Here is a 20,877-nt window from a genome sequence, read left to right on the forward strand (position 1 = left end):
ACCAAACCACAATTAGTTAAGCTTACCCGCTTTGGGCTTCCTGGTAGGGCAAAGCGGGTTTTTCCAATGTTTGTAAACTTTGATAATAAATAAATATTGGGTTTGAAATAATACAAAAATCACTTTTTATTTTAAAATTCAAGAACCCTGCTAGGGAATAAAACCGAAATTGTTGCGATAAAAATCCAAAAACTACAATTTTCAAGCGTTCTTCGAAAACCTACCCACTTTGGGCCACCCTCCCCTACTAAGTAGGCACTCTATGAAAAAGGAATTATAATTGTCATACTTAAAATAAATGAAAATGTTTTGATTTGTTTGCCTCAAAAATAAGTAAGTAGAATTAAAATAAGTTTGTAGTTTATAAGTACTGTCATAGCTACAATCGTTAATTCTCAAAATATGTTTTGTAAACCTCTACTTAAATGACCCATGAACAAAAACTGATAATAAAGTAACCTAGGCCCTAGGTTACATTATTATCAGTTCTTATACTACACAGTCTAATACTTGTGTATTCTTTTTCTACTGGTCATTTCTCTTGTATTATTGTAATTTATAATAATAGTTTTAAGTTTTGAAACTTTCATTAACTTTAAAGCTTTTAATATTATTCAGTCTTTTCTATTATGCATTATTATATTTTGCTATTTTCACATTGTAATCACATATGTGTGGAAATGGGAAATTAAAGTTCTTTGTACTCAGACTTTGATTTAGTTTATGTTTAAAAATTTATTACAAATAAATATTTTTATGCTAGTGTTTTAACTTATCGAAATACTAACAAAAATGCAATCTCTGGATGTGATAACTAGGCTGTCTAGTATATTGCATCTTGCATGTACTTACTGCTAAACAAACCTTAGGTATGTTTTTTTACTTCCTTTTACAAAAAAGAAAGTATTGTATTGTATGTCAAATCTTCGTTTAACAATTTCAAACCTGCATGATGCTTAAATTTAGCGTTTTTTGTTTTCAATATTCGTTAACGCTCTTTTCCCGGTTTTTAAATTTCATTAAAATTTGTTTTCTGTATTTTCCCATTTGTTCTTGGGATATTCAGGAAGCATGTTTAAAGAGACGATAGTACATAAACTGTGAAAATACTATGGTTTACCAAGAATACAAAGAAATCATTTTCGTTGGAGAAAAAATAGAGTTCATTAAAAGTGCTTTATTTTGATTTCCATTTTTGAGTGGGAACCCTGCAGGGGTTTCTTAAAGTAGTTGCCCCGGCACCATGGGGTGCAGTAAGGAGAGGCCAGGAGTTCCGCATAGTGTTTGCAGTTTCAATGTAACAGAACTACGTTATAGAGAAAGACAAGGGTGTCATAAAAAACTCTTCAAAGGTTGCCGTGAATCAGAAAAATTTGGGAGCCCCTGATGTAACCAAAACTTTTTTATGCATTATTTCCCTTTTCTAATTAAGCCTAGATATTAAGAAAATGCTGAAACTTTATTTCATTTTGTGGTTATTAGCATTTTATTTATGATTTTGACTGTCTTTAATAATAAACTTTGTGTTGCCTCTTTTTTTTTCTTTCTTTATTTTTTTAATTTTTAATTTAATATTTTATTTTATAGATGGCTTTACTCCACACTGTACACAGAATGTAATTTCAATTCATCCATCTGAATTTGTTTTATTAGAAAATGAAAGAAAGGTAAAATTAAGTAACATATTCTTGAATAAGAATTAAACAAATGCCCTTTAATATGCACAAATTTGCAGGAACTGCTGATGTTACGAAGAACCCTGACGCAAAAGATGTAAGGTTATGGATGAAAGACATGTGGCAAAAGTTCTTTGCTTTTGTAGAATTTTAAAAGTATCAAAAATGTTAAAATGTTTGTTTTTTGTTGTAGTAATTAAAAAATGAGGTATCATTTAAAGTTTTTTTTCCTTTTAATTGTCTTACAATTTGTAAAATTATTTTTCCTATTCAAATTAATTTATTCTATTTAGGTATGTGAACCGTTATTCTTTACTCAGTTTTCTATCAAAACCATTTTATTAATAGAAAGAATTTCAGCTGCTAATTCAATTTCATCTTTCATCATCCAAAATACTATTTGTCAAGAGATTTCCTTTGCAAAATAGTAGAAGTTCTAAGTCCACCCTCACCCCTTTTTTTTGTTTTTTAATTATTTTATTTATTTATTTACTATTGGTACCCGCACAGCTTTGCCCGTAATAGAAAAATTAAAAGGTCTTTTGGTTCGCCTGTATATTTACAAATAATGTATGGTGAATTTTCTCACCAATTGGCTTGTACCCATGTTACAGTTCCACATTATGATAATTTTGTATCTTGCCAATTGGCTTGTGCCCATGTTATGATAATTTTGTAATTTACTCGTCCAGCTTCTGATAATTTTGCTCCTAAAATTGGAATAGAAAAAGAACCACATCGAATTTTCAAAAAAAGCTTCGACGTGCACACCCCCATGCTACCAACTAACTTTGTGCCAAATTTCATGAAAATCGGCCGAACGGTCTAGGCACAATGTGCGTCACAGAGATCCAGACAGAGAGACTCTCAGCTTTATTATTAGTAAAGATTTTGCTTAGTTTCTATGTGCGAAGGTATAAAATGCTGAGTCACATCTTTTAAAATCATTAAATTGTATTTTGTTGTGTTTATTAAAGAATGAATTTTTTGCATTGGTTTTATCCTTAATTCTTTTTTAAATATTTTAAGGACATTCTTGTTTCATTCAACTGTACGAAAGAACGCTTCACTGGTGATTATGGTGTCATTTCTATCATATATGGTGATGAAATTATGCGTCAAAGACTTAGGTTTGTTAATGCTTTTGAATTTTAATCTTAAACTCTTGCATTTTTGAACATTTTACAGTTGAATAATGTTAAATTTCATTGGTGATATACATTACATAAAATTAATGCATTATTTATTATGTTTTAGAGCAATTAAAGATTCTAAACCCAAAGAGACATTAAATGATTCAGTGCAGGATGTTAACTTTGATGTATATTATGAGGGAGAAAAGCAAGTGCCTTGTGGTAGGTTTTTTTTTTTTTTTCCCGACTATCCTTCTCTGTTTTTTTTAAAAAATTATACAGCTGTTATCCAAACCTCTATTAACCAAAACTCGCTGTTAACCAAAGTCGGTTTTAATTCAATTTCTTTTTTTTTTTTCTCCTTTTTTATTATCATCTAAAATTTTCTCTTAACGAACATCCATTTTTAAATCCCTCCCCCCCCCCACACATTTCTTTTGTATGCCAGCCGTCCTTTCCAAACTAGGAGTGCAGATAAATATTTTGGAATTCCATCTCACAAGCTCAATTCTTGATATGAGTGTACTTTTGCCCTCTTCCAAACATTCCTGTTCTAAACAAAAACACACCCTATTTCAAAATTTGGAAGTTCAAACTGCTGAGTACCTGAACAATGGAATGTTATTGCACCGTCTGATTGTAAGCAAATGCAAAGAGTCACCTCTTTTGTCATCTCAAGAACAGAGAAGTTTTCTTTGCAGCAGAATTTGAAAAGGGGGAGGTCACTTATCCTTAGTGGACAATTCTATTTTAAAAAAAGGGGTAAGGAAGAAAAACCCGTTTCCTGTTCTCTGTCATGTTAGGCAGCTGGCCAGAATTCGAAATTTCCGTGCTATTCTGTTGGGTCTCTTTTTCTGCTGCTACATTTAAGATCAGAATTTTCTTAATTCTCCAAAAGAGAAAGAAGATGAGAATGATTCTAGAATTAATGAGCTAAGTAACGATGATGCTTTTGAGAGTTTCTCAAAAGGTCTTGTTTGGTTGGAACAACAGGAACAGTGTGATTCCTCTCAACTAATAATCTTCAGAAAACTTCGGGATAGATCTGCACGGCAAATAATATCTGAAGTATCACAGTAAATTATTTATTTGATTATTTATACCAAGACCCGTTTACGTATTGTATGTTTTATAATAGTTAAGAGATTTTCAAACAATATCCACCTATAGAAATCTCTTAAGTATGAGGAAATGAAATTACAAGATTTCTCGTAATTATATATTTAATTATTAAAGAAATTAGGTACAAATATGAATGTTAAACATTCTTTAACAATTAATTCATAAAATTTTATGATTTTCTCAAACTAAAATTGCTTTTCTTTATAAATAGTGTTAAAAACCAAATAGTGTTTAAACCAAAACTACCTGGAATTTTTGGTTTTTTTCAAAAAAAAAAAAAATACCAACCCTGGTATATGAACAGATGCATTTGCTTATAATCGGGGCTTTATTCATAAATCTGATAAATGTTATTAAAGCTTAACTTTTTTTTTTAATTGCTGACGAAGCTTTAGTCTCAAATTGAACCTTAACTATTATTGATTTTTAAAAAGTAGTTTAACTGTGTTTATTTCGTAATGTGCTCTTTTTTAATTGAATTGTATTTGATTTTTAGATTTAAACTATACTCCTTCTGTAAGAGATGTTAGACTTTTTCATTCAAGCTTAAGAAAGGTTATGATACATCTATTTATAAATGGTCAAGACGTGAGCTTTAGTAGGGTGTCTTTTGATGCTTTGTCCATTATGCAAGAAAGCTGTACAGATCTTACTTTAAACTCCACAGCATATTCAAGGTATTAAGTTATATGTTTCACATTTGAAATTGAAGTTTTGGGCATTTTGTAATTTTTGTTAATTATCATTTTCCATACTCTTGTAAATAACGTTACATTTACTTTTAATATCCATGACATTGCCTCACCAATTGTTTTATTAAATTAGATTTTAACTGGAAATTCTGGAAAAAAAAATGTATGAGAACATTGAACTTTACAACGTGTCACGTGGATCAGCCTTGCAGGCCATAGGTTGAGCACCACTGTGTTACACCATGTAATTTCTAATCTGAAAAAAAAAAAAAAATCAATTCAAGCCACCTTTGTAATAAATTTGAATTGTAAATCACTAAAATTATTATTAAATAAATAAACAAATAATTCCTGCTACATACTTTTACGTACTTTCAGTTTTTTTCTACTACAACCTGTTTTTACTGAACCAGCATTTTTCTAGTCCAGTTTGCCAACTTCTCCCCTATTATGTAGGTTAAGTTGGAGTAAAAAAGCAATTTAGTCTTGAAGATGGCTCAGCGAGTGAAACATACATAGCTGCATTTGTCAGCGTTTCACAAACAAATTAGTGTTTCTCATTTAAAATATTTAAGGTAGTATTTAAGTTAATAATTTTGTTATTAACGGAAGAAGATAACACTATTTAATACAGGTATTACTAAACATTTTTTAGAACATTTTTTAAGTGTCCTCTTTTCAATGTGTAATTAAAATAATAATAATAATAAATTGTACCTCTGCTGGTAGATTTTTTATTTTTATCTTCATGTTGCTGTAGGACAGCAATAGTTATGATCTGGTAAAAAAGGGTTCTAAATTCTTTTAATAACTTGTTTGTATTAAAAAATGTTGCCCCTATATCAAGTGTTTGGTGTTTGTTCTTTTTATCTGTTTCAGTTTTCATTACCTTAAAGTGTGATTTTAATTTTTCAATTAACATTTATTTAGGACGAGCAGCATTCATGTTCATTCTCCACCAGTGAAAGACAAACCTGAGAGTAAAACAAACAGACCATCTATAGCACATGCCCCTTCAGAAGAAGTAATTACTTCTTGCAAATCCCTATTTGAAGTTAAAGAAAATGGGAACAATCTCTGGAGTTTAGTGCCTGAAACAATTTCCTTCAATGCCAAAAAGAGGAACTGCCAAGTTACTGTGTTCAACCATTCTAATTATGATTTGCAGTGAGTTTACAAAAAATTTGCAGATAATTTATTTTTATTTATTTTCTTGTAGAATTTTGTTGATGTCTAGTGATCTAGATAAAGTTCAAAGAACAACTGTGCTTGTTAGTGTACATGCTACCTTCTATCTTTTGTAACTTGATTCTCCTGAATCTGCAGTTTCAAATGTTGGTACTCTTGAATTGCGTGTGGCTAAAAATAATATTTTAAGTGCCAAACTTAACTAACCCCCCTCTGGGGTGTGACACTCAAAGTGAAATTTTTTAAGAAACATACAGCTGAAATTTTTGACCAAAAATTTAAAAAATGTATATAAAACTGCATTTTTAAAACTACCAATTTGAAAGTTTTCTGGGGGGGGGGGGGGGAGGTAGTTAATATTTAGACCTAGTAGTGACTATCTCTTAAACCAAAAAACCGAAACCCATTACCTTTCCCTGTGTTGAAATAATTGAGACCATCAATTTCATGCACCCCATTATTGTTTTGACCTCCGGAGGCCCTGACCACATGTGTCCAGGTGAATTACATAAAAATTAGTCATAGTTTTTATTTGTCTTTGGCACATTAACCCCCTAAAAATTCCATTACACACAAATGTAGTTGTTTCTGAAAATAGTATGAATTTCATGTTCACGTAGAACAGCGTTTCTGAATTTCTTTGATAAGTTGTTCCCCTTTCAGATGTCTCCTTTTTTTTATTTAACCCTTGGTTTTTCTTCGATTCTTAGGTGGCATTAAGAAAATGGTTAATTTGCAACTTCAGTGAAAATCATTTCCATTTATTGGCTTTAAAACTAATTTCAAACATTAGCACAAAAAAACTTTTTAAAGTTTTAAACTTGATGAGATCAGTGTTGCTTATTTTTGTTACCGCAAGTATACTTAATACTAGGCTGTATGATTGAACCCTGATTCAATAATACAATCAACATATATGAAGTAACAAATGTAACATATATGAGACAGTGAGAAGCAGAGGGATGCAAGTGGACTATTTTAAATTTCGAGTAAAACACGTTTAAAGATCAGATCTTAGGTAGGCTTTCGTTGAAATTTTTTTCTAAATCAAGCTGTACAGCAGCACCTACAAGTGCTACTAATACAATCACTTGCCCCAAGACAGAGGAGAGGTTCACCTACCATTTGTACTGGTTATCTCCAAATTTTTAATTTTGTCACTTGCATCCTTTTGCTTCTCACTACCTCATATGTTGTTAGAAATGAAAAAAAGAACCCTCCCAGCGTTTCGTCACTGTTCAGAATATTTATTTTTTGAACTGAATCAGAATTACAAAAATGCCACTAATTTAAACATATGAGTTGCAAGGATTGAAAGCATCACACTCAATCCGTGTTGTTGTAGAATTTTTAGGTGACTAATTTGAACGTAATATATGAAAAGAAAAAATACAAGCTTTGCGGAACGTTGAGTAAACTTCATGGAACCCTGGGGTTCCGCAGAACACAATTTAAGAAACGCTGACTTAGAACATTCAAACCTTTTATTTATGAATTTATTTTATTTTATGTATTTATTTATTTATTTTTATTTATTTATTTATATTTATTTATTTATATTTTTTTTTGCGATTATAGTGGGGGGGGGGGGAGGGAACACCGCAAATCACCACCTCAGGTTTCACCCATGCTAAGTACTCCACTGGATAAATCTAAAAGTTTTCTTTTTTATAAATTTAACTGCTACTATAAAAATGATATAGATGTTTAAAAATCACTAATTTAGACAACAAAAACTAACCAGTAAATATCACATGATTTTTTGCTTGTATTGTAATATTGGACACTTAAACACTTAAATTAGTTTTGCGTAAAACTTTGATTTTCTCTAACATTGTCTTTTTTTTCTAATATTGCAATCGCTGCAAAATTTTAAAAAGTCAGATAAAAAATAATTTTGAATGGCACAGGGGTTCCCAAACTGGATATCGCAGGAAGAGGTGAGAGGTGCAATAAAGTGTTCATGTTATCAGCATGTATGTAATTGAAATAGACTAGGGTTCTCTCTAAAAAAAATTCTACTTTTTCAAAGAGTTCTGCAAGTCAGAAAAGTTTGGTAACCCCTTGAATAAATATTTTAATAAATTCCTACATATATTTCTTTGTAATATACAAATGGATAATAGTTTTTGCTCCCTAAAAACCTAAGCTTTTAACTTCTGTAAAGAAAATGATGCTCTAAACTTAATCAATGCTATTCAAATGCTTAATATGTAGCTCTTAAGACATTTCTAACCATCTAAGATTCCAAATAATGATCCAAATAATGTAATAATGATACAATATGTATCATTATTACATTATGTGACAATATGTAATAATGATCCAAATAATGATTACATATTGTAGTCATTATTTGGAAAATATTTTTATGTTTCCAACTTTTTGACAAATTCTGCCATTTGGTGATTTTTTTTCTGAAAAGTTAAAAAACTGGAAAATAGCAAACTTTTCTCTAAAAAATACTTAAATTTGTGTTTGAAATTTTCTCATCTTTCAACTATTTTACCTCTTAGTTTTATCTTACTGCTGTTGTGTTTGCAAATCATTTTATTTAGCAATGGAAAGATCTAAAATTAAAACAAATACTACATTAGAAAAAGAAATAATAAAATAAACATCTTAAAATATAGAAGTATTTTTTTGTAACCTTCAGTTTTGTAATTCATGATTTCATAACTATATTAATCTCTTAAATAAATGTTCTTTAATTATAGATTTTATGTGGAGTGTTCATTAGATTTTGTATGCATTTCGCCTGTTATGAAAATCTTGGGACCTAGGTAAGAAAATAAGTTTTATTTTATTTATTTATACATTTTAAGTAACACAATAAATATTCTAGTGTTGAATAGATGTTTAAGTTGTTTAAACGGTTGAATTGTGTTCAAATCCCAGTTTTTTATACTATTATATCTAGCATTCTTACTCTTAATTATTTAAGAGCATAACTTGCTCTATAAAGGCTCTTACAATTTCAGAACAGAATTAGATGTTTATCTCAATGTAAACTATTGAAAGTAAATGTGCAATAAATTATGAATTTTTAAAACTTAATTATTTTCTGATAAGGAAAATTTTTAGTTTTAATGTAAGCATCTTTTAATATGCAAAAGAAAAAAGAACTGATGATTATTGACAATGGCCTATGATCAGTGGATGTTGATTTTTGTTATTGTGCATTCTATGGTATGCTGATCAATGCAACAAGTTTATCATATTTATACTGAAAAATAGCTTTGTATTTTGCTCAATTTGTTTTGTGTTATACAGTCAACATTCGTTATAACGACCCCTGTCATCCAAACCAAATTAGTCACTATAAGGAGAGGTCGTTATAACGTATTGCGTGATATTTAGTTATTTTTTAAATGCATGCTTTATTTTAAAAGACCAGGGGGCTTTGCTCCCTGCTCACTGTCGCTCATCAACCCCCGAAGATTGCTTTGCAATCTTATTTGATTAGCAAAGATCTAAATGGTCAATTAAAAAGAAACAGATTAAAAATCCATTATGTTTAGATCAAAAAGCACCTCTTCCCCGGATTTCAAAATAACTTGTATCAACTTGCAGAGCCATAAGGGCTAAGCGGCTCCTGAGCATTACGAAACTGCAGTTTTGTACGTTTGAAAAGTCACTTTCATATTCGTGGTCTCTAGTAATATATTTTGCTCTTTAGCTTGGCGCTTGAATTGAGCCTAAGATGTTTCATTAAAATTGAAACCCTTAAAGTTTGTGAATAAGAAAGAAGAAACATGCAAATCCAAAAGACGTAACATAGCATCACCAAATAAATCATGAATAATTTTAAGAGCTGAGATTATTTTAGTTTGAATTTTAACGGTTTGTAACTTTTTTCCTTTGGAGATAGATACTAAGTTTTTCGACCATAGATCGATTTAGATCTGGAGTAAAAAAACCGCTCTTTTCAGTGGTGTCAAAAAGAAAACTGAGACAATTCCTTTGCTTTTTACTCATAGATTTAATAAAGAAAGTAGTACCTAAATTTTAGCTAAACCTAAAAAAGTTCGAGCTAAAAACGCAAATAACTCCCTCCGTATTTAAGTTAGAGCATTGAAACAAATTGCTTAGAATGCGAAAAATTCTACCCTTTCCAACGATATATAATATCAATATGTACAAGTAATTTTTCACCCCTTTAAATTGGCAATAATAGCCAATTTACGCAAAATTTGAGCTTAAAAAATTAATTACAAAAAAAACAAATTCGAATTTTAAAAAATAAAACCCCGGGTGCACACCCCCGGGGCTCGAAGTAATTTTGTACAGAATTTCAAGGCTGTTAGGTGCTGTGGGATGGGGTCTCCTTGACGCGCACGTCCGCCAGACTTTCTTCCAGAATTTCTTTGAAACTTTACTTTTATTTACTATAAAGAGATAATATAAAAAAAGCTAAGATAATAATAAAATAGTTTTAAATTTTTCTTGTTAATTTTCTTGCATTTTAAATATTTTTTAAAATTCAATACCATCCATAAATTACACATAACTTTAAAATAATGCATTTAGCAACAAAATACATTGAAAATAACTGAGAGAAATTCGTTATTTTTAAAATTAGATATTAGTCTTTTAAGATGTTTCTTTTCTTTTGAGATTTTTTTCCCAAGTGTATTTTCTCCTCATATAGACTTTGTATATGTTTCCGGCTTTTTAAAACTTTTTCAAAGAAATATAATTCTAAATGTTTACTATTGTTGTGTGGTTTTCACCATTTTGTTCAACCATATAACAACAAATAATTCCTTTTCAATGGAAATATTTTACCGTTAGAAACATAAAACGTCTTTAATATTAATTTTAGAAAAAGTTAATCCTGAGGATGTTTAAAAAATTGAAACTTAATTACGGACGTTATATTGGAATGAACGGTTTCAGTTTGGATGCTCTAATAGACATTAAAACAGCATTACATCTATGGAATGGGGAACGGGACTTAATACGCCTGTCGCTATAACGGAAGGTTCACAGTAATAGGAAGTTAATCTACAGAGTGTTGACTGTATACTAGTAAAAAAAATATAAAGAATTTTAAGCGGATGCTAAAACATTGCTGTATGATTACAGCGAAAACGCTAATATGTATGACACATGGCATCGAAGAACGCTAAAATAAGTTGAAAGTACTTTGTTGTCATCAAGTAGTAAACAAAATGAAAAATAATTTTAAACCAAATGTTTTTTAAAAAACTTAAATTTGACCAGGGAAAAAAAGAATAAAAAAATCAAAGTTTTTTTTTTTTATTTAAGGGAAAAAGTTTCAGTTCTTATGTATTGCTACTTAATTTTTTTTGATTATTTTGAAAATATTGTTATTCAAACTTAATTCAAACTGGAATTATCTAAACAACAACCTGGAAAAAGTCGGGGTATTTTTTTTAAACCACAAGTGTAATGAAACCCTGTCCTTTTGTATAGTGCATTTTTGTACCCTAATGTATATTTGTCTAATAGTTTTTCCCTTGTTACTATACTGCTTGCCACAATAATTGCTTTTCTTCTAGTCCTTCTGTTTATAGTATATTTTCCATTTGCAATCAAATCAATAAAGAAGGCCAGTAGTATCAATAGGTCCGTTTTTGTTGATTTTTTTGTGCTTGTGAAGTTATGTATTCTGTGTTAACCTATAGTAAAAACTGAAGCATTTTTCGAAAGTTACATTTTGAAAATTCGCCTTCATTCAATCCCCCCCCGCCCTCTTTTGGATTTCCTGTTTGCCCTCTGATTTTTCAAAATCCGATGCCATTGTGCAGGTTTTATTGATTTAAATCATGATAAAAATCAAGTGATTTTTTTGAGCAATCAAGATTGCTTATTGTTCTCACTTGACAGTTTTTGAATTCCAATGGTTTTTATTTCCCCCCCCCCCCCCCCCCTTCGCCTCCTTCTGCAGCACCAACCGTCGAACCGGCCTCAGGATGGCTGCTCCTCTAGTGAAAAACCATCTCCAGGTTGCGTCACTTACTTGCCTACACTTACACACACACATACACACGTATACATACAGACACATACACACAACTACCCACACATACAAATACCCCCACACACAAACACACGCATACATAGTCACATACACACACACACACCTACACGTTACCCCCCCCCCCCCCACGCATAACACACACACACTCACGATAGCGAAAAACATAATTTGAGTTCAAGATGTCAAAGTTCAAACTATTTTTTTTCAATTTTATTTTTTTTTAAAATCATTTTAAGCTTTTTTTTTTTTTTGATTGCTGGCCTGCCTTGCCTTGAAAAATTTTACAATGCAATTTTGCTTCAGCAAAAAAGGTTGGATACCCTTGGGCTAGACAATACTCACGAACCTGAAAATTTATGTTATAAGAAAGTAACAATTATTTGCAAACAGCCTTTATATCTACTTATGCCAGTACATAATGCACGCCGTCATTCTTCTGAGTTTTTGAAATCATAAATTATGGAATAGGTACACAAGGATGTTGTGTAGGATTTGCATCAGATTTTGAAAAGTATGTTTTTTTTTTATTTTTAAAATCTTGTGCAGGGGCCTGGGGGGAAAACCTTTTGGAAAAAGCCTGATTATTCCTTTACTGTTCTGATATTTCATGTACCGTATTTTCCTGTGTATTATCTGCGGCAGCATATATTCTGCAGGTTTCTAAAATTGGCCTAAAAAAAAAAGATTATTTGTATAATCTGGGAATAATACGATGTTAAGAAAATGGAAGTTTTGATTTAACATACAATTTTAGCATCTAAATCAAATATGTGAAGAAACAATGACTTTTATGGTATAATTAAAATTAAATCTGAAAAATAATCTAACAAACAATGGTTTCTTCTTGAAATCATGATCATTGTACGCAAATTGCCTAATGACAAAGAATCAACGGACAGGAGCAAATGGTCTGATCTTTTGTAAATTAAGGCGTCTTCCTTGACTGTATAATTATTTATTTTACATAGCCTGAATCACGTAAGAGGGACATTCAAGCTATGTAAAATAAACAACTTACAGGTAGCCAAACAGTCTCTATTGGTGAATCCTGCTGTAGATATTAAGGTCCAATGCATTAGTGATGAAAAAAAGAAAAAGCATGCATATAATAATCTGCACCTTATACATTACAACCCTTTTTTAACAGATTATATGCAGGAAAATACAGTGTATTTGAGGAAAAACCTAACTTGGCAGCATTGTGATTGCCATACGAATTCTCATCGCAGCTTTAAGGACACTGTCAGGTTGGGTTTTCCCCAACAATCGTTATTTTTGTGCTATCTTTGCTTTCTTGTAATTTGTTTGCTTGCTAGAAAATGATTTTTAAAAAAGTGTTTCTCCTAATGAAAATGTAAAAAGATATTGATAATTATAACATTTTGGAAATTTCAGAAGCAGTATCACTTTAGAAGTAACTGTTTCTGAACATAGTTTTGATGCATTTACTGAAGACAAATTAGGATTCCTATCTGTTTTTTCAAGTGGCCAAAAAAAGGTTTGTTTTCCATATAACTGCTACTAAGTTGAAAAGAAAATATTTGTTTGCAAGAAATCAGTCTTAAAAGGATAATTCATTAAATTATTTTGCTGTAGTGTACATATTTATATATTACTAGCTGTAACCCGACGTGCGTTGCTATGCCAACAAAAAAAATACATCATTATACTGATTTTCATGACAATCGGTTGAACTGGGCAGAAGTTTGCTACTCTGCAGTGCCACCTGGTGGCGAGTGGCTTCAATGAGCATATTATGCACCTTCTCCGTGGAAAAATACATATATATAGCAATTTTCATAATAATCGGTCCAGGTATCAAGTGAAGCCGTGACTATACTCAAATTTTGTACTCATAGCAGTTTGCAAGATCAATCAATCGCTAAAAATATCAAGTAGAAAAAGTTTTTAAATCCCCCCATTGCATGAAAAGCCATAAAACAATAAAGAAAGAATTTATTTGTTCAAACTCAAGAAAAATGGCAACAGCTAACTTCTTATCAATGAGATCTTTCACGCGAATTAATTTCTGCAGCCGATAATTTTATTCGTATTTATCCAATGGATTGTGACTTAAATTGGAATAAAAAAGGAACTATCGATTGGATTTTTTTCGAACTGGACTATAAACATTCCCAGTACCAAAAATGACAAACGGTGAAAGTTTTAGCCAAATCTGCCGGGTAGTTTTTGAGTTCATGGATGACATACAGACAAACATTCATTTTTATATATATAGATTATCTTTCATTGCTAAATAGTGAAAACTTTTAAAAAGCGTATTTTGCTTATTTTTTTTCCTGATATTTTTGTAGTTCCAAATACCCCTTATAAGGCCTCAAAATGTAGAATCTCCGGTGGAGGAACCACCGGACCCCTTAAATTGGGGATATCCCTGCATCATTCTCCTGATATCCTTTCTCTCTAAACATTCCCAGTACCAAAAATAACAAACGGTGAAAGTTTCAGCCAAATCTGCCGGGTAGTTTTTGAGTTCATGGATGACATACAAACATTCATTTTTATATATATAGATTTAATAAATTTACTTTCATTCAATATTTTTAAAAAAATCACAATATTTAAAAGGAGTTTTTTCTTTTCTTTTTTGTGTGTGTGTGTGTTCAGGATTAGGTGTTTATTGATGAGGGGAGAGGGGGTGGTGAGGCTGATACGTATTAGTCTTCTTAAAGTTTCCATTAAATGTTAATTTGGTATGTGTTACAATACATGCTTCTCAAGATTTTAAACTCTAATTTAGTTTTGTTATTGCTATTTTTATATTCATTGAAAATAGCTTTAGATTTTCAATAATTTATGAGAAATAAAATTGAGATTGATTAAGCATAAAACTAATGAATCAAATATTCAATCTACTGCTGAAACATTTGAATTTTTAGAAGTTTTTTTTTTTCTGCATTTGTGTGAATGAACGTCATATTAAATTAATGCACTCAGTAACTAATTTTGACGTGCTAAGATCTTTTGATTTTTTGAAATTTTTACGAGAATTTAAATTACAAAAGTAACTAATTGAATGAAAAAGATAAAATGATTTAATCTGTTAGGCTCTCCTCCCCCCACTTCTTTTGACAATAGTTATTGCAAACATGAGACCATAGTGAATAAAGTTAACTTAAATGATGTCTCATTGTAATTTCTTGTATGCTAACCCATTTTTTGTCACAACATTGCATTTATATTTATTTCAGTTCTTTGACGACAAGGTTTTTTTTTTTTTTTTGAAGAATTCAGTGGTTTTTCCTGCTACAAGCATAGTATAATTAAGACCTCTATATAGATGAGTCGACACATCAGCTTAAGATTAGCCACTTTGGATCAGAGCCAGTGTTTGAGTGGTTGTCTCTTCTTGCGAGTTATCGGGATTGTTTTTTTTTTTTTTTCACTACGAGTAATTATTAGCGGCACATGAATTGTTTGTAAAATAAAATATTAATTTTGGCAAAACTTGGAACTTTACTTTGGTAATCCTAGCTCCGGAACAATGAAAATGATCCAAAGTAACTGAACTTAAGCTGATGCGTTGGCCTATCTTATGTAGTGGCTCTAAGTATAATCATTGATTGCGCTTTAGTACTAAGAGGAGAAAGAACTGGACGGTCCATTTTTTACCTCAGCCAGAATGGCAAAACAAGCATTTTCCCTCATTTATAGCCTATTCTCCTATATTATTCTGCTGAGGATTTTATTGTGAATTTTTTTGGATGTGTCATCTGCTCAGCTCTCAATGGCAAAAGAAATGATCTTTTTCACATTCTTTAAAACTCAGACTGCGAGCTACATTGCTGAGGAATGGGAAGTGACTGTCTAACTATCGATTATGTGGAAAGGCTAATATCCGGTTTATAGGAAGAAATGGACGTATCTATTAGTTTATAGGGGTGTAGTTTGTTCATTACAGATGTGTGCTTTTGCCTCTTAATTATTTAGACACACTTTTGCACAAATGACAATTCGTTCACGGCAACCATTCTTTTGAATTTAAACTATATTCAATTTATATCCTACAAAATTTATTACATAATTTTAAACTTACCATTTTGTTTTTACATTTCCTGACGAAATGAAAAAATTTTTCTTTTTGTTGTTTCCATAGAAACTCTGATTCCACTCTTTTTAAACTTGGAGAATGTAATCAATTAATTACGCACTAGTGACATTATAAAACACGTTCATCAAAATCCCATCGCTATTTTCCCTTCTCCCCTGCTAAATTCATTCAGATGAAATCGTCTTAACTTGGCAAATTGCCAAATTACATACAATCCGTGGTCAAACAGTACCTCTCATCTTGGCATTAGCTCTCAATGTGTATAATAAAAGAGAAAAAAAATATGCATATCTTTCACACATTTGCTTTGTATTTATTATATTTGGTACTGACATCTCAGATTTTTAATGCTCAAAACTTTATCTTATATTGTGCCATGTTATAATTTCATGCAATTTAACTATAAAATATTTCGCTTTTAAGAATTAAATAAATGTAACTGCACTTTTGTTTGGTTGTTTATTTATTTTTTATTTATTTGTTAGATGGTTGCAATAGAAATTTTTAAAAAGTCTCTGTCAGCTATAGAATGCCAGACAGCTGCTGATGTGTCTTTAAAGAGTGAATTTCTGGGAGACTCTTTATGTGCAGAGTCTTCAAGCCCTATATTTGTAGAAAATATCTTTAACTTTCCAAAGCATATCAATCTACTTAAAACAAGTCCAAGAATCTTATCTGGTAAAATATTTTTTAATATTTTTTTCTCTTTTTTCATTAAAAAAACCCTTAATTTAATATTATGCTTAATAACCATCATTATTACTAAACTTTTTCCTTTGTTTGAATATTATAGTTTTACCTACGGCTTTGCTTTCATTGACGTAGATTTTCTCAATTCATTCAGGTTAAAAGTCAACACAGACAGAGGTCGAGTAGTTACAAAAAAAAACTATACAATATAAATCAGGAAAATGTTTTGCAGTAGAAAGGAAGTTGGCACAGGCAATTCTTGAAAATTCCTATTCGAATAAGGTCAACAGTTCTTAAATAAAGTCAACATTTCCCTTAAAATCCTACGACCTGCCAAAGGCAGTGAGGTTGAGCTAGTTGCCAAAGACCACTAATCTAGCCGTCCTGGCAACTAGTAAGTCCTTAAAATTCAAGATAAGCTTCATTTTATTATTAAAAATATTACTTCCTGTCTTGGCGAAAACATGTCACAATATGTCTAAAAATCAAGATTTTCCTTGTTTTAGAATATGAAATCAACTTAAAATGAAGAATTAAGAAGTTTTAGAAGTCTTTCTAACTGATATTTTAAATCTTTGCAAATCAAATAAAATTGCGAAGCAATCTTCGGGGGTTGGTGAGCGTAAGCGAGCACAGGGCAGAGCCCCACGGTAATATAAAATTTAGTAGTAAGTTATCACCCCTAAGGCAGGGCTAAGGCAGAATTACAGGCAATATATCAGACAGCCTATTTATCACATCCAGAGACTGCATTTTCATTCTTATTAGAACTCGTCAGTCTGAATTTTCACACTAGTTTCCTAATTTATCCTTTTCCTGTCATCACTGAAGCAGTCCCATTTCGTGATTTGTCTCAGTAACATTTTTAGCTCCATCTTATACATTTAGATAGTAATATTATTTCTATGTAAAACTGAATTTCTTGCTGGTGTACAAAGTTCAGTTTTGCTAGAAGTTTGAAGGTAATCTTGGTTTCAATGCAAGATGTTGACTATTCCAGTTTTATGCATCTGCAACAAATATTTCTATTCAAAAGCTTGTTCTACATTAGAACTCGAACCATTATCTTTTTCTATTCTAATTGCTTTTCTTCGAGGAATAAGAAAAAAGCCTTTTATTGAACTTTTTATTTTTACTGCTACTTTTTTTTATCTACTACTCCGCCGTTGCTCACTGGCACTCACCAACTCTCTGAAGATTGCTTCTCAAATCTTTTTTAGTTCGTCTATATTTATATCATCTAGTAGAAAGAATAAGATTAAAAAACTCACCACGAGTTCCATTTCAAGCAAAATAAAAATCCCTCTCTCCCTTTCATTGAAAATGGAATTTAAGTTAAGAGCTCATAATTAGAACGCAATCCCGCTCCTACCAGAGGACAGAAAGAACTTAATAGAAATATGCATAATGAAGGAAGAGCACCTCTTTCCCGGACTCCAAACTTATTTGCTCCAACCTGCACAGCTGTAGGTACTTAGGAGCTCCTCTGAGAATTGCAAAACGGTAGCATTGTATGCTTGAAAAGTCATTTTCAAAATCATGATCTCAATTAATATGTTTTGCTCTTTAACTCTGGGCTTAAATTGAGCTGAACCTCGGACTTTTTTCTAAATCAGGGACCCTTATATCTGCTGTTCTAATTAATTGAAAAAAAATAGGAACAAAAATTATTTGATGCAGAAAAAATATCTTTCGAACAACATCAAATGTTAAAAGGATGTGGGAAATCTTTCATTCCTTTATTAGGCAGTTTATGTGAAATTTTAGCTTAAAAAATGTATTACAAAAAAAAAGGTACAAACCTCCCAGAGCTCGAAATAATTTTGTACAAAATTTCAAGGCTCTAGGTTCTGTAGGGTTTCTTGGACGGAGGCCCACTACATACATCCTTTCACAATTTATTTGACATTATATTTTTTAAATCGATAGACAAAACAATTCTGCTTGTGCTTTTTACAATTCTGCCACAAGGAGCTTATCCATTGTTTGTTTTGTCAAGGTAACCCTTTTTGTCAAGTTTTCATATCTATTTCTTTATTCTTGGATCCTCTTCCTATATGATACACTACTATCTTAGCTTAGTAAGTTTTCCTTCTTCCATATCTTGAAGCTTGAAATTGTTTTGTCTGCATCAGTGTATTCATTTGCTGTGAGAGGATATTGTAAAACTGTATACTGTTTTTTTAGTTATCCTTTCTTTCTATAGTGGTTTATTCAGAAAAATATGGTTTAACTCATAGTTGTCCTCATAGGCGTGCATAGAGCTCTAGAAATGGAGACAAACTGTACCGAAAAATTTAAAAATAATATAATTATGCTCAGAAAGTGATTGCACATGAAAGTTTTGAGCAAAAAATCATTTTTAAAGTGTATGAAGTTTGAAATTAACAAACCTAAAAGAATGAACCTTTGCCAGTTTGACTTTATCCAGCTTCAATGCGCTAATGGAAGTACTACGGCAGTCATGGTCACCCCCATGCACACTCCTATGGGTGTCTTACAATTTCTAATGTGATATTTTTTTCAATAATTAAATATTTTTCTGAAGGTTGCTGGGACTGATGTATTTTTGGAAGTTGGGATTCTTAGAGATGGATTTCATTGAATTTCCTAGGTGGAATTGTGCCAATAAAAATGAGCCTTTGGGAGCAAAATATGTATATATTTATAATCTGTATTGCACCGTCAAAAATTGGTTTTAACCGCATTCTACTTCGTGTGAAAGTAGTTTGTCTTGGTTCAACCATTTATGATAGATAGTAATCGTAAAATGAAAAGGCAGTTTCCATTTTGTGCAAAAGGGGATACTAAATTATTCAAATGCTCTAAATCTTGTTTTACTGACCTATACCATTTTTTCTTTCAACGGCTCAGATGTGGCAGCTTTGTGGGCAGTGGCGGATCCAGCCGATTGTTTTGGGAGGGGCCATCCGAAATTTTTGAACAAACTCCCCAGCGCCAAATTTAGCTCCATGACGCCCCTAGGCAAATTTGAAATCTTCCGCCCCCTCCCCCCCCCCATAAAAGAAGCAAAATATCCTTGACTCAAAAAAACGTAAAAAAACTGTTCCCCAGATTCAAACTGTCAAACTTATGAAGAAATGATGGCGTTTCACATTCTGAGGCCCCCCCGACGAAATGATCACAGTGATCTCCCAAAAAAATTTTTATTCGCCAAATTTTGCTGATGATTCGGCAAATACCATGATTGAAAAACATTTGACTTTCATAAGATGTGTGTAAGTAATCATTATTAAATTACAAGAAAAATTGTCTCTGTAGAAAATGAAAGAATGCTAACATTTTACTTTCAAGAATAACAATTTAATTCAAAAAATGTGTTTTATAATAGAAAATTTGCCACCCCTGAAAAGTTTGCCGCCCTAGGCAGCTACCTACTCTGCCTATTGGGAAATTGGGTCCTGATAACTCCCCAGATATTTTATTAAAATGAAGTTTTAAAAACTTCAATTTGCAGGGTATCGAGACATTAGGTGAGGGGGTGGATTTAGGAATCTCCCTCGAAAATGTTTCAAAATTTAAATTTCCGAGTAATTTTTGAAAATTAGGAAACTTAAAAAGCATTTTGTCTATTTTTGATGATGTACGTTTTTGGGCGCTGGCCGCAAAATACTTTTTGAAAATAAAGCTTAGAAACCAAAATATTCTGTCATTATACATTGAGAAGTTAGAAGAGGAGGGGTGCTCTTCTAGCTCTTCAGCTGTCCAGTCTAAAAATGCACCTTTAGGTAATGTTTGCTTACATTAAAGGAAGTGAGAAGGTGCTTAGAATCCTTCCTTCCTGGAAATATTTTTCCTTCGAGGCTCTAAAAAAATTCGATTTTTAACTATATTTATACATATTTTAGAAAGGGATGGAAGATTCGTGAGCTCCTCTAAAAAACCTCCTTTTGAAGTTTTCATCACGATATAAAATAGGGAGGGAGGGGGTCCTATCAAAACTCGTTTGTAATTGAAGTCCCAAAAAATTCATTGAAGTTGTTTTTAAACAAGTTAAGTGATAAGGGCTGGATAAGCTAGTTTCCGTTGACATTTTTTCCAAATAAAAGACTTAAGATGCAATTTTTTGCTACGCATCAAGGCATTTGTGAAAGGGCATGGGAAAGGGGGGTTCTCTTTCTAGTTTCGAAATTAAAGCCATAAAACAAAAATTTAGGCATTCTTTGTTCTTGTGAACAATAGGTATACTCTGAGAACCGCAGCATTTAGAGATCGTCCAAGTTTCTGTAGTTGGAATCAAGAAATAATGTAAACGATGGAGAAAAATGTTGGTAAT

At 31.5% G+C, this 20,877-nt stretch overlaps 1 protein-coding gene across 1 annotated transcript in view; it reads left to right on the top strand.

The window, feature by feature from the left end:
• LOC129229930 (centrosomal protein of 192 kDa-like) overlaps window positions 1-20,877 on the top strand; it is a 50,376-nt gene that overhangs the window by 13,839 nt on the left and 15,660 nt on the right. The window contains exons 5-12 of the mRNA XM_054864310.1: window positions 1,588-1,667; window positions 2,706-2,806; window positions 2,934-3,031; window positions 4,428-4,608; window positions 5,554-5,790; window positions 8,529-8,594; window positions 13,214-13,316; window positions 16,376-16,568. Coding sequence (XP_054720285.1) covers window positions 1,588-1,667; window positions 2,706-2,806; window positions 2,934-3,031; window positions 4,428-4,608; window positions 5,554-5,790; window positions 8,529-8,594; window positions 13,214-13,316; window positions 16,376-16,568 — 1,059 coding nt within the window. The remainder of the gene's footprint in view (window positions 1-1,587; window positions 1,668-2,705; window positions 2,807-2,933; window positions 3,032-4,427; window positions 4,609-5,553; window positions 5,791-8,528; window positions 8,595-13,213; window positions 13,317-16,375; window positions 16,569-20,877) is intronic.

Source organism: Uloborus diversus, chromosome 9, assembly GCF_026930045.1.
Source record: "Uloborus diversus isolate 005 chromosome 9, Udiv.v.3.1, whole genome shotgun sequence".
Classification (NCBI taxonomy): domain Eukaryota; kingdom Metazoa; phylum Arthropoda; class Arachnida; order Araneae; family Uloboridae; genus Uloborus; species Uloborus diversus.